General features: G+C 52.6%; 1 protein-coding gene across 2 annotated transcripts in view; it reads right to left on the reverse strand.

The window, feature by feature from the left end:
• Positions 1-11,263, reverse strand: part of PRKD2 (protein kinase D2) — a 33,574-nt gene extending 22,311 nt beyond the window's left edge. The window contains exons 1-3 of one of the 2 annotated variants that reach the window (XM_044930778.1): positions 10,273-11,263; positions 7,915-8,053; positions 3,700-3,831 (exon numbers count right to left, since the gene is read on the reverse strand). In XM_044930778.1, coding sequence (XP_044786713.1) covers positions 3,700-3,831; positions 7,915-8,053; positions 10,273-10,512 — 511 coding nt within the window. In that variant the 5' untranslated portion in view covers positions 10,513-11,263. The remainder of the gene's footprint in view (positions 1-3,699; positions 3,832-7,914; positions 8,054-10,272) is intronic. The other variant, XM_006067466.3, reaches the window with a different exon arrangement.
• Between the last annotated feature and the right edge of the window lie 2,747 nt (positions 11,264-14,010).

Genomic DNA, 14,010 nt, shown 5'->3' on the forward strand with positions numbered 1-14,010 from the left:
CGGCGCTTTCGCTGTTGAGGATGTGGTGCAATCCCTGGTTGGGAAAATAAGCTCCAAGATGCGTAGGGCAGCCGGAAAAGAAAGAAAGAAAGAAAGGTTTGGGCCACCACCCTGGGCAGGTGAGGTGTTGGCTGAGGGCGAGGGAAATATGGACCAGGCAGTGGAGAAGGAAGACAAGGAAACCTAAGCCACGTGATTAGTTGCAGCCCCGAGGACTTCACAGTTATGACTATTTCTTCCTTACTTTGTTATGAATACATGCGGATACCAAATATTTTCTTCTTCCCTCTTCTACCCCGTTATTCTATAACATATTAATAATAACTAGCTTTATATCATGATATATAAGTTGTTGTCGTTCAGTTGCTAAGTCGTGTCTGACTCTTTTGCCACCCCATGGACTGAGGCACCTCTGGGTTCCTCTGTCCATGGGATTCTCCAGGCAAGAATACTGGAGTGGGTTGTCATTTCCTTCTCCAGGGGATCTACCCGACTCAGGGATGGAACCCGCGTCTCCTTCATTGGCAGGCTGATTCTTTGAGCCACCTGGAGAGTCCTGACATCTAAGTTACAGGATATCAAAGGAGAAGAGGGACTATCACACGAGGACATTGCCTTCTGGAGAAAGAGCACGTTTTCAGTCCCACTCCGGATGGTTGTATCATATCAGGTGGAAGTGTGACTTTGTTCTTTCTTTTCTATTTTTAATCCTTGACCATGATAGAGTCAGGCTCAGCTTGTCATTTCCTACTGGACTTCCTGAACGCTTCTCCATACATCTCTGATAATTCCAGATGACTCCAGGACTGCTTCCTTCAGGGACTCCCTTGCCTAAGACTCCATGCTTTCCAATGCAAGGGGCCTGGGTTCGATTCCTGGTCAGGGAAATAGATGCCACATGCTCCAACTAACAGTTGGAATGCTGCAACTAAAACCCAGCACAGTCAAACAAATAAAGAAATACTAAAAAAAAAAAAAAGCGTTCCTCCATCCTTTGGAAACTTCTTTTGAAACACCTCATGAAACCTGTCTTCTGGCAGCCTGCCTGTTGCAGACTTTCCTGCTCAGTAATTCCTCCTCCTAGGCAGTCTCGAATGCATGATGTCACAACTGCAGATGCAAGCCTCAGGACCATTGTTGGCACTGCTAGGAGTTCCAGGGTTGCAAATCGCACACAGGAACCATGTCTCAGTTTGTCTTTAATTATTCACATGCTTCACCGAATTTCAGAATCTCATCTTTGACTCCTAGCATGAATACCAAAGTGGAGTCAATCTCCTGTAGGAAGGTTGTCACTGGCATTAAGGACAGGCATTTGGGCCTCTTTTGGAACCACGTGTACTTGGACCATCATCTGTGACGCCAGGCCAATGAAGTCCACTCGGAGAATGGCCATTAGAACTTAATGACACCAGGGATACACCGTGATGAAGGTTATGCAAACCAAGACATCAAGAGTTGGATACGATGTGTGAACGATGGCAATATTGACAGCAGCTTTGAATGCACTAAACTGGTTTTTGCAGGCCTAATACAGCTATTATCTCTAGAGCCCTTAAATAATGCCACAAGTGTATTTAATTATGCTTTGTTTTTTTGTTGTTGTTTTTTGGCCATGCGGCATGCAGGATCTTACTTCCCCGACCAGGGATCAAATCTGTGTCCCCTGCAGTGGAAAAGTGGAGTCTTAACCACTGGCCCACCAGGGAAGTCCTCCACAAGCATATTTAGGGCTGCTGTTGCTGCTCAGTAGCTTCAGTCATGTGCGACTCTTTGCAACCCCATAGACTGTAGCCTGGGCTTCCCTGGTGGCTTAGTGGTAAACAATCTGCCTGCAATGCAGGAGCCGCAGGAGACATGGGTTTGATTCCTGAGTCGAGAAGATCCCCTGGAGGAGGGCATGGCAACCCACTCCAGTATTCTTGCCTGGAGAATCCCATGGATAGAGGAGCCTGGCGGGCTACGGTCCATGGGGTTGTAGAGAGTCGGACATGACTGAAGCGACTTAGCATGCGTGCACACAGGCAGACTGTGGCCCTCCAGGCTCCTCTGTCCATGGGATTCTCCAAGAATACTGGTGCTAGAATACTGGTGTGGGTTGCCATGCCCTCCTCCTCCAGGGCATCTTTCTGACCCCTGGGATTGAACCTGCACTTCCTGCCTGCACTGCAGGCAGATTCTTTACTGCTGAACCACTAAGGAAGTCCCATATTTAGGAATGCATGATAAGAGTCCTCACCAGTGCTGTGGGCCATCTGAAACACAGGGTATCAGGGACTCCAGATTTCCATATGAGCCTGACAGCCACAAAGCTGGAGATCCTTAGACAGTGGAGCATCTGAGAATACTCTTTAATAGTGGGTCACACTGAATAAACAATGGTGGTTCAGATCATCATCTTAGAACGGATGGTCCTCATTTGCTGTGTATAGAGCCCAGCTAAGGCGTGCAGTGCCGCCCTCATCTTCAGGGTAGGCATGATCTCAACGTTCCCGATCAGAAGCATCAAAGACAGAAACAGTGAACCTGTGGATCCCAACTCTTGGGCTTAACCTTAAGACAACTTGTCTCAAAGGAACACACTGTGTTCCTTTATTTTTTTTTAAGTATGACCTAAGGAGATGCGTTAAAGGTGCTTGTTATGGACTAAATGCTTGTGTTCTCCTCCAGATTCATCTATTGAAGCCCTAATCATCAATGTGACTGTATTTGGAGATGGGGCCTTTAAGGAAGGAATTAAGTTTAAGTGAGGCCCTAAGGATGGGGCCCTGATCAGGGGGACTGGGATCCTTATAAAAAGAAGAGACATGAAAAATCTCCCTCTCCCCACGTGCTGTGTGAGCACACAATGAGATGGTGGCCATCGGCAAGCTAGGAAGTCAGCCCTCACCAGGAGCCATATCTTGTCAGAACCCAGATCTTGAACTTTCCAGCCTCCAGAACCAAGAGAAAATAAATTTCCATTGTTTACACCACCCAGCCCATGATCTTTTGTTAGGACAGCCCTAGGAGAAGGAAGTGCCAAGTTGCCAAGGGGTGGACGCTGATGGTCAGCTTTATGTGTCACATCCCCAGTTATTAATCTGCGTATTACTGCGAAGGTATTTGGCGATGTGATTCAAGTCCACAAAGGGAAATCATCCTAGTTAATCTGGGTGGGCCTGTTTGAGTCAGTTGAAAGGTTTAAAGAGCAACCTGAGATTTCCCAGGTGGAGAGACGTTTCAGCTCTTGCCTGAGTTCCAGCCTGCCCTTCCTGACGACCCACACCGTGGATTTCAGAGTTGCCAGTGACCACAATCCTGGTATCCAATTCCTTTCCCAAATATCCCTTAATATGTGCTCCCTACAGGCTCTGTTTCTCCCGTTGGTGCCTGACTGGTATGGGTTCCGCCGCTCTCTTCTCCATCACCCCTTTTCTACCCCAAAGCCTCTGTCTCTTACGTCTCCCTCGGAGCTCCACCTCCCAGTCCCCACCCCCCACCCCCAAACCGAGTCCCACCCAGATCCCGCCCCCACCCAGGCCCCACCTCCTGCCCCACCTCTAGTTCCTCCCCCAAGCCCTGCCTCTGGGCGCTCACCTCGCCTTCCGAGCCCCCGCCTCTTAGGCCCCACCTCCAGGTCCTGAGCTCCACCTCGGCCCCGCCCTCACGCTCACGCCCTTCCTCTTGGCCCCGCCTCCAGCCCCCTCGGTCTCTCACCATCACACTTGAGGCCCTGGCGAACTAGGCCGAAGAGCATTTCCCCGCAATGGTCGCAGAAGGCAGGCGCTCGGTACGAATGCACGGTGAGGGCATGCGGGCGGATCTGGAAGTCTTCGAAGGTGGCTGAAGCTGCAGGCAGCAGAGAGGGGTGCATGGTTGAGCCGCGACCAGCGGTGGCCATTTCAGCCTCCGTGTTCCCAGGTTTCTCAGTCCTCCCGGCTGCAAGGTTTGATCTCGCCTTCAATCATTTACTCGCATCCTACATTCGACCTGGGTTCAAATCCCAGCTCCACCACTGGCCAGAACACCTATGTACCTATGCCAGGAGCTGAGGGGAGGGGGAATGGGGAGTTGTTTAATGGGTACAGAGTTCCAATTTTGCAATATGAAAGCAGTTTTGGAGGTTGATTGCATAACAATGTGAATGTGATTAACACTGCTAAACACTGGACTTTTAAAACGGTTAAGATGGCAGTTTTATGTTATGTATATTTCATCACAATTTAAAAATGTTTAACTAAAAAAAAATACAAATGTTTGGGTCCCACCTTCAGAATTTTTGATCTACTTGATCTGGGAATTGTAAAAAAAGAGAGAGAGAGAAAGAGAAAGACAAAACAAAAGAAAATATCTATGTTTCTCACTTTTCTCATCCGTAAAATGGAAATTCAACAGATAATTACTGGATATTGTTCCAGGGGCTGGGGACACTACACAGAACAACACAGACAAAATCTCTGCCTGGCCTCTAGTAAGGGAGACTGACAAACAAGTAAGAGAAATACTCTCATTTAACAGTCTCTCAATCTAGCAGTTACTCTGTGCCAGGCGCTATGCTGAGTTGTTGCTGCTGCTTAGTTGCTAAGTTGTGTTCGAGTCTTTTGTGGAGTCTGTAGCCCGCCACGGGATTTCCCAGGCAAGAATACTAGAGTGGGCTGCCATTTCCTTCTTCAGAGGGATCTTTCTGATCTAGGGATCACACCTGTGTCTCCTGAATTGGCAGGTGGGTTCTCTACCACTGAGCCACCAAGCCACACTGTGCTGAGTACTTTATAATATTAACAAATTTAGCCTTCTCAAGAGCCCACTGAGGGACATAATTATCCCTATTTTCTAGATGAAAAGACTACAGCACGGTAGGTGAAGCAATCTGCCCAAGGTCAGACAGCTAGCAAGGTGCAGAACTCAAATCCAAATCCAGGCCAAGGTGGCTCTAGAGTTCATGCTTTTAACCCTGTACATGAAAGTGTTAGTTGCTAGTCGTGTCCGACTCTTTGCGAGCCCATGGACCATAGCCCACCAGGATCCTCTGTCCGTGGGATTCTCCAGGCAAGAATACTCGAGTGGGTTGCCATGCCCTTTTCCAGGGGATCTTTCTGAGCCACTGTGCATACTGCTTCTGAAATTTTTAAGCAATAAAATATACACTAAGTGAGAAGTCAGTAAATGCTTGGGAGAAAAATTAAGCAAAGAGGTTAGATAGGGAAGATGCAAGAGGTACCATTTTAAATAGGTGGCCAGGGGAAGTCCCTGGCGGTCCAGTGGTTAGGACTTGGTGCTTTCACTGCCTGGGGCTGGGGCTCAATCCCTGGTTGGGGAACTAAGATCCTCAAAACCTGTGCTACATGGCCAAAATAAAATAGGTAGTCAGGGAAGGCTTTCTTGAGGAGATGACATGAGGATACAGGCTTGAAAAAGGTAAGAGTCTGGGCTATGCAGGAATCTAGCAAAGAACAGGCCCAGTACCTTTTTTCTTTCTTTTAAGTACTTTATTTATTTGGCTGCACTGGATCTTAGCTGTGGGATGTGGGATCTAGTTCCCCAACCAGAGATTGAACCCGGGCCCCCTGCATTGTGAGCACAGAGTCTTAGCCACTGGACTACCAGGGACATCTCCGTGCCCAGTATCTTAATAGTATCTGCTTACAGTTCTTTTTTATGGGTTAAATGAATATATGGAAAGCTCTATTTGTTTTGTTTTGTTTTGTTTTGTGCCTTACCATATTGCTGATGGGATTTTAATTCCCAGACCAGGGATTAAACCTGGGCCCTTGGCAGTGAGCTTGGAGTCCTAACAACTGGACTGACAGGGAAGTCCTGGAAAACTCTTAAAACAGTACCTGACACAGAGAAAATGCCCAATAATATGTTAGCTATTATTTTAAAAGTTTTGTTTTTGGACTAAATCTTGTTGGGCTCCCTACCCCCACCCCAATTTTTTGTCTATCATTAAGTTACTTTTCTTATATTATGCAATGGAAAGGGGACTGTGTTCTATGTGCCAAGCACTGTTTACACACTCAGGATAAAGCTCTGAACAAGAGAGATTTTTCGCCCCACTCTCAGAGAGCTGACATTCTTTTCAGGAAAGAGACAAGAAACACTACAAAAAAAAAAAAGAAGAAGAAGAATAGGGACTTCCTGGTGATTCAGTGGCTAAGATTCTGCATTCCCAATGCAGGAGGTCCAGGTTTGATCCCTGGACAGGGAACTAGATCCCACAAGCCAAAAAAAAAAGACTTGGCATAGCAAAATAAGTAAAGAAATGTTAAAAAAAAACAAAAATGCCAAAAGCCAAAACCAAAAACAAAACAGCAAGTGCAAAGGCCCTGAGGTGGGAGGGAGCTTGGCTTCTTCAAGGGACAGAAGGCAGACAAGATGGTTGGAACAAAGAAAGAAAGAAGGACAGTGTTAAGAGATGAATTCAGGGAATTGGCAGGGGCCAGGTCATGCACAGCCTTGAGACCACTTTGAGGAGGAGTTTGCATCTTTTCTTCCAAGGGTACTGGGGGGCCATGGGAGGATTCTGAACAGTGGAATGTCATGAGTTGACTTGGGTGTTACTGCAATAATCTAGGCAGGAAGTGATGGTGGCTTGGATCCATGGAGAGAATAAGAAGTAGCTTCAGGATGTAAATTAAGGGTGAGATCAGTAGGTCTGATGATGGACCAAGTAAAGGGGTACAGGAAAAAAGAAGAGTCAGGGATGACCCAAGGTTTGGGGCATGAGCACCTGTATGATATCCTTCACCAAGCTGGAGAAGATTGTGGGAAGAGAAGGGTTAGAAGGGCAGGGGACTTCCCTGGTGGTCCAGTGGTTAAGACACTGCACTTCCACTGCAGAGGGCATGGGTCCAATCCTTGGTGGGGGAACTAAGATCCCATATGCCCAGTGGTGCAACAACAAAAAAGAAGGCAAAAATCAAGATTTCTGTCTTGGACAGGCTATATCTGAGATGCCTGGAGGCACCTGGTGAAAGCATCAGGAAGATAGCTACATAAACAAGACTAGGGTTTGAGGGGAGAACCAGGATGAAGATAAACATCCAAGGGTTGTGAGACTCTAGGTTGGAGGTAAATCCAAACTTCTAATTGTCATCCATCCATCCAGCAAATTTTACTGAGCATTGCAGCACTCAGGGTGGGGGTGGGGATGGGGGCGGGCGGGGGGGCGGGGGGAGGACACACAACCAGAGTAAGGAAGGTGCTTCCCACCCACCTCAGCCTTTCTGAAAGAACCAAGCGCTAAAGATTCCTCTAAGTGCTGAGAGCTTGCGCATCTATCAAATGGGAAGGGCCAGTGGGTGGGCTAGATTCTGGCTGAAAATCCAGGTGCCCGGGTTTCATCTCCTGCTGCAGAATCTGATTGAATTAAGCATGTCATCGAGAGGAGACACAGACAGCAAAACATTTTGAACTTTATATCAAGGTGACGCATAGGTCTAGAAAGGGCCAAATCAGAAACGCATAGCTCGATGAACCGTCAAACTGTTCACGCCGTGTCACCAGCATCCTGATGGATAAATGGAAGTTTCAACCACTGTGACCCGCCCACCGCAGCTTCCTCAGAGGCACCCACTCTCCTGGCTTCTGCCAAAATAGCGTAAATGTCTTTGTGCTTCGTAAATGGCATGATTCAATGCCTAGCTTAGCTTCTGTCCCTTAAGCAAGATGTGTGAGATCCATCCCGGTTGCTCTGGCTCATTTACGTTCAGTGCGGGGCGAATTCCACGGTGTGCAGGGACCACATCTACCCATTCCGGGAAGCGGAAGTTTTTAAGAGCTCCCCGGGGCTCCTAATTTGCAGCCAGCGCTTAGAACCGCGGGTCCCTAACTTGAAGAACTGTTTCTGGGCCTACCCCGCCCCGCCTCCTACCGATGTCCCGCCCCCCCGCTCGAGGCTCCGCCCCTAGGCGGGCCTCGGCCTCTCACCCGACAGTACCACCTCCACCAGGTCGCCCTCCTGGATGTCTCCGGCCGAGCGCACCAACTGCAGGAGGTTGGCCGACGTGGGGTCATGTTTGAAGAGCAGGATCTTGTCGTAAAGGCCGTAGAAGCCACATTCAGGGAACTGAGGGGGCGGGAGAGGGACGTGGTGACGGAAAAGCTCCGAGCAGCGGTCTGGAACCTTCCCAGGGCAGGGCGGGCTGTTTCCCCCGGAAACTCAAGGGACCCCGCAGCCCCTTGCTTCCTGTCTGTACCCTCCCAAACCCAGCTCGAGTCGAGCCGGGCAGGGTGCCAGAGACCCAGGTGTGCTGGGCGAGAGCCACCTGCCAGAGTTGGGGAAGGAGACTGGTTCTGGGATCTTGGGACCTAGAATCTTCTGGAAGTGAGAGGGGCAGGGCTGAGTGAGCACCCCTTCCCTTATCTCCACACCACCTCCTGCTCCCGCAGCCCCCCGCCTCCCCCCTCCTTGTCCCCCAACCCCCAGTTTCCTTCCTGAATCTATTGTCCCTGTTACCTGGCTCCACACCCAGCACTGGGGCTGGGCAATCTGGAAGGAGGAGATTTAAGACTCCTGGTTGGGGGTGTGGGGTGTGGGGGTGCAGAAAGTCTAGGGCTCCAAGGAGTTGGGAGATAGGCAAGGTGCCCCTACCCAAAGCCCCAAGGACCCAGGTGCCCCGGTCCCCAGCTTAGGGAGAGGGGGGGGCAGGAAATGAAACCTGTAGAACAGAAAGTGAAACCACCCAGGTGGAGCCGCTGGAAGGAAGGAAAGGGGCCCTACTACACCTGGACAGGGGGGCAGAAGAGAAAACTGGGGTGAGGCCTGAGGGGGTAGGCTGAGGACTTGAGCAGATAAAGAATCTTACCCAGGGAACAACTGCTCTCCCCCCAGCCTGTTTCCCCAAGGAGCAGGCTGAGTTGGATGTGGGAGCTGGTTAAGGGGAAGAGGGGTTGGTGGCAAAGGAAACTCATCTGTTCTTGCTGCTGGGAGACGGTCCCCAGGTGCCAGGACTTGAGTCCTGACTGCCCCGGAGGTCTTTCTCTAAGTTTCCTTGTCTGTAAAATGGGAGAGTTGGCCAGGCTCCTCGTGTTTTCTCTGAAGCCCAGAGAATCCATTCCCAGGAGTCTAAGAAGATTCTAGAATTTGAATATTTGGGGATTCCAGCATGCTCCTATGGTAGGATTCATTTCTAGATTCCAACAAATTATTATAAAGTTTAGACTTTTAACTACCTAGATTAGCAGTAGCCTAATATTTTAATGTTGTAGGGATCTGCCAAACTAGGATTCTAATATTTGAATATCTTAGCCTGAAAGTTTTCGACAACCCAGCGTACCAAAATTCTAACATTTTAATGCTCTAGGATTCTAACAACATGGGAATAGAATATTCCAACATTTAAAAAAAAAAAAGAATATTCCAACATTTTAATGTTTTAGTACTTCAACCACCTCAGGGTCTAATGTTTGAACACTTCAATACCAGAGGAGTCAGTTACCTAGCAGTTGCATATTCCAACAATGTAGAATTCTAACATTTTTAAAGTCAAAAATTCCAACAGTAGAGTAGCCCACTATTCTAACTTTTAGTGTTCTAGAATTCAAACACTGTGTCCCACCCGCTTTTCCCCTTGACGAGATTCTCCAGGCCTCAACCCCAGTGACCGTGATGTCCAAAGCAAAGCGTGGGGTGGAGTGGGGAAGGCGCGTGTTGACAGGCCAGCCTCAGAGCTGAAGGGTGGGGACACCGATCAGGAGCGGGGACAGAGACCTCAGAACCTCTGGGGATTTTGAAGAGGCGCGCCTGCCCCTCCATACACACCTCCGTCCTGGGGGAGGGCAGAAATTGGTCCCTGAGACCTCACTTGCCCCTGGCAGTTAGTCCAGGGTGCGCACCCACACCCTCACCCACACATGTCACCCGATCGCCCAGGCCGGCCCGGCTTCAATTTCTACTGTTTCCACCAAGTCGGAGGGAGGCTGGGGTGGGCCCAGACAGAGAGGTCTCCCACATCTGGGGCTCCCGCCTGCTCCTTCTGGGTGCCTACACCTGGCTGGCCCCTCCCTTCCTCCCTGCTGTCTGCAGCAAACAACAACATGCAGGGACATGCAATTCGGGGAGGCCTCTGGGGCACCCCACCCCGGACCAGGCCTCTCTCAAAGGGGTAGTGGGGTGAGGAGGCAACTGGGGGGCCAATGCTGCACCCCCACCCCTCAGCAGCCCGAGGCTTAGTCCACTTCTCTCCCCCTTCCTTATAATGGGCTCGAAGCCACCTCTGCCAGCGCCCTCCCACCCCCCAGACCTCTCCTAAAGCTGGGGCGGGAGTGGGAAACCTGTGTGCTCACCTTCTGGTCAACGATGGAGCAAGCCAGCTGCTTCACGTGGGCCAGCTCAGAGGCGGCGGGCAACAGCACGAACTCGCGGGTCAGCCCGATCTGTATGTGGAAGGAGACCCCCGAGCCCGGGGCCGGGACCTGGGGCAGCAGCGGTGGCGGCGACTGCAGTTCCAAGCCGCCGGAGGGCGAAGGTGACCCCGGCCCGGGAGAGCCCGGGAGCCCGGCGGGATGCGAGGGGGCGGCGGCCATAGGGCGAGGCCCGGGGTCCGCCGCCCGGCGCCCACCCCGGGATCCGGCTGGAGAAGCCTGAGCAGGGAGGCTTGGGTCACTGTATCCCAGGGACCTTATAAGCGGGGATCCCGGGAATCCAAGAAGAGAACCGTGCCTGGCAGGTTGAGGGAACTCGAGGATAGTGGGACCCTGGGAAGTTAGAGAAAAGGAATCCAGTGGATCAGACACCCACCCGGGGAATTAAAGGATCACAGATGATCAGAAAGGAGAAATCTAGTGCTTTTGGGGAGGGGGGCCAGCGATTGGGAGATACCAAGAAATCAAAGAAGAAAATCTAGTAGGTCCGAGTCACAGCGATCAAAAGAGCCCCGGATCCAAAGGATCCGTGGAGAGAGAAGGGATTGGAAAGGGAGCAGGTGGAGTCGAGAAGTCAGTGGCTCTAGAAAGATGATCCATTTAAGAAGGGGGCCAGAGGGATTCACCAGACCTTGGGGGTGGAGAGCAGGAGCCTCTGAGTCGGGGATCGAATGGATCCCAGGGATCCGATGGCGGGCCCGGGGATGGGCAGAGGGATCCCGAGGGCCGGGGTGCTAAGGAGGGAATCTCACGGGTCTCGGAAGTTGGAGAAAAATTCGGTCGGGGCCCGCGGGGAAGGCGGTGTTACCATCGGCAGTGGGGTGGCGAGGGGTGGGAGGGATGGGAAAGTCGCCCAGCGCAGGGAGCCGGTGGCTCTTTTTCCCCCTCCAAAGTTTAACTCCGCGGCGGCGGCCCAGGAGGAAGTGTTTAGAGTGACAGTTCAGTCGGCCAATCGGCACCGCTCTTGGTGACGTCAGAGAGGGTGGAACCTGATGAGAGCCTGGGGGCGGAAGAGGAGGGCGGGCTCAGCGCGCCTCCAAGTTGGGGGTAACACCTCCCCCGCCCAGGCCTGGGGACCTGGGCTGGGAGATGCAGGACTGGGAGGAGAGACTGATTCCTCCCACTAACAAAGCCTTGTCTGGAAAGTTGACTTTTCCCTCAGCTGGTAAGGGAGGAGCAAGCCACCCTCACCCCCACCACAGGTCGCGAGGCCGGGGCTGAAGAGGCGTCTGGCCCTTTAAGGAAGGGAGCCATCTCGCCTGGCCTGCATCCGGCGCCCACCGCAGGGGAAAGGGTGGGAGACGGTGTCAGGTCCGGTCCGCTCTCCGGAGTGAGCCTGCGTCTTCCCAGAGCGTCACCGTCCTCCCTCGCGACACACCCCAGCCCATTCCACAGGTGGAAAGACCGAGGCCTCCAGATGGACAGAGATCCTTGCCTCAGGTCTTGCCCCAACGACCGTGGCCAAAGTGCCACGAACAGACTGGAGTGTCAGGGCTGGTGCGCCCAGTGCCGGTAGAGTCAGGCTCAGGGCCGGCGGAGAAGGGGTGTAGTTTCCTTCCTCCTGTAGTCAGCTTCCCACTCTGCCCCAGTCTTTAGAAGGGTGAAGAGCCAGATAAAAGCCTAGGGGAGCCTGAAAGAACCATAGCAACCAGGGAGGACCACACATCCTCACCACCTCACAGAGGGAAAGCACATTGTTCTGGGGAAGTGTGCACGTGTCTTATCTCTGGGTAACTTTAGGTTGGTGACTTCTCCACTCTGAGCCTGTTTCTCTTCTCTCTCAGATGGGACAATTGGACTGACCCCCGAGGGTCTTTGTGGGGATGAGACGGTGTAAGTGTGCCTAGAACACAGCAGAAGCTCAGTCCTGCTGGCTGTGACTCTAATGTGCTGAGATAGAGGGGTGCGCACCTCAGACACTCCGGTGCTGTGGGTGGGTTTGCTCAGTCATTCAGCAAGTATGAATTGAGGCCAGGCCTGTCATAAAACACCCCTTCAAGGAGCCATTTGGACTTGATTTTTCCTCCCCAGCTAATAATAAGGGCGGCTACCATTTAGTTTACATACAGGAAGCTGAACCCTCAGAGAGGCAGAGTGACTTGTCCAAGATCATCCAGCGGGTAGCTGCCGCCCATAGGCTGCATTGAGAGGCCAAGGCCTGGCTGAGCCCCAGAGGCACCCAGGTTGAGATGGGCTCCTGACCAGCAGGGCTGGGTGGGGGTGAGGACCTCAAGACGAGCCCCCTGCTGCTCCTAAGAGGGCTGTTGGGGGCAGCTGAGGTTGGTACAGTAGCGAATCTGCCACCACATCCGGGGGCTGGCTGGGGCTGGGGAAGGAAGTCTGAGGCTGGGGTGAAAACCTAAACCACCACCTGGGGAAGCAGCACGGAGCCTAGAGGGATGGGGGCGGGTGAGGCCGCGTGGCGCCTGAAGCTGGGCTCCTGTCAGCCTCACCTGATGGCCCTCTGCCCACCTGCACCCTCTGTCCAGACGGGCGGGCGACTGCCACCGGGAAGTCCCAACAGCAGTGTGTACTTCTCAGGGTTTCATCCTTCCTCAAGTGCCCTTCACAGGCCTTCATCCTTCCCTAAGTGTTCACGGGGCCCTGACAGGCGGCAGGCCCTGTTCTGGGAATTGGGGGGCAGCCCTTGATAAGCCAGGAGGTGGGCATTACTGTCTGGCTCTCTTTTCTGGGGATGCTGAGGTCCAGAGAGGTGCTGGGATTGGCCCAAGGACCCCTGGCTGGTAGGGGTGGAGGCCTCAGAGCAAGCAGAGGGGGTCCCAAGGGACTGGATACAAACGCTGATGACCTGCTGGGCCCTGAACAACCTGCGGGGCTGCCTCGAGCCCCGGCCTCCATCTCTCATCCTCTACATCATGTGTCATGGTCTGAGGTTGTGGGAACCCGGTGCAATGGCACCCGAAGAGCTAAGCACAGGGTCTGGCTCCCACTGAGGGAACACCCAGCCACTGAGATAAGGCCACCTCGAGAAGGGAGAGGAGTCCCAGCAGGGTGGAGGTGTTCCGAGTGGGCAGGCCCCAGGCCCTTGGCAGGCCCTACACCCCATGCGGGCAGGTACGGAAGGGGGGTGTTCAGTACTCTGGGTTGGCACGTGGACTTCTCGACTAGCTTTTCGCTGCCACGCTGGGGGCGGGCAGGGGACCAAGAGTCTTGAGCTGAACTGTCACGTCTATCATTGGCCAGTCAGGGCTCTGCCCCACCAGGCTGCTGCTAGAGCCCCTGGGGAGGGAGCGCTTAGGGACTGAAAGGAGGGGCAAAGGGAGATTCGGTCCTGTGCCCCAACTTCCGTCCCTCCACCCACACCCCGCCCAAGCTCTGCCCCCCCAACCCTACCACAAAACCCCAACCCATCCTATCTCCTCTCCCCAAGCTCCACCCACCCCTGGCGGAGCCAGTGACTCCTCCCCGAAAGTCCCCAGTCCCCTCGACAGTCAGCACTGCCACCCATCTTACTCCAAAGGGTTTATTGAGACAAGTTTCACGTACAAGTCAGGGCGGAGGGAATGGGGCTTATAAACAGGAACCTGGGGGCACAGGGTGGAACCCAAAACAGAGTGAAATAAATAGAGGAAGAGAGTGAAGGGTCAGGAGCGGAAACAGACAGACTATCACACAGTGATAACAACATGGGGGGGGGGC

The sequence above is a fragment of the Bubalus bubalis genome, chromosome 18, assembly GCF_019923935.1.
Source record: "Bubalus bubalis isolate 160015118507 breed Murrah chromosome 18, NDDB_SH_1, whole genome shotgun sequence".
NCBI classification, from domain to species: domain Eukaryota; kingdom Metazoa; phylum Chordata; class Mammalia; order Artiodactyla; family Bovidae; genus Bubalus; species Bubalus bubalis.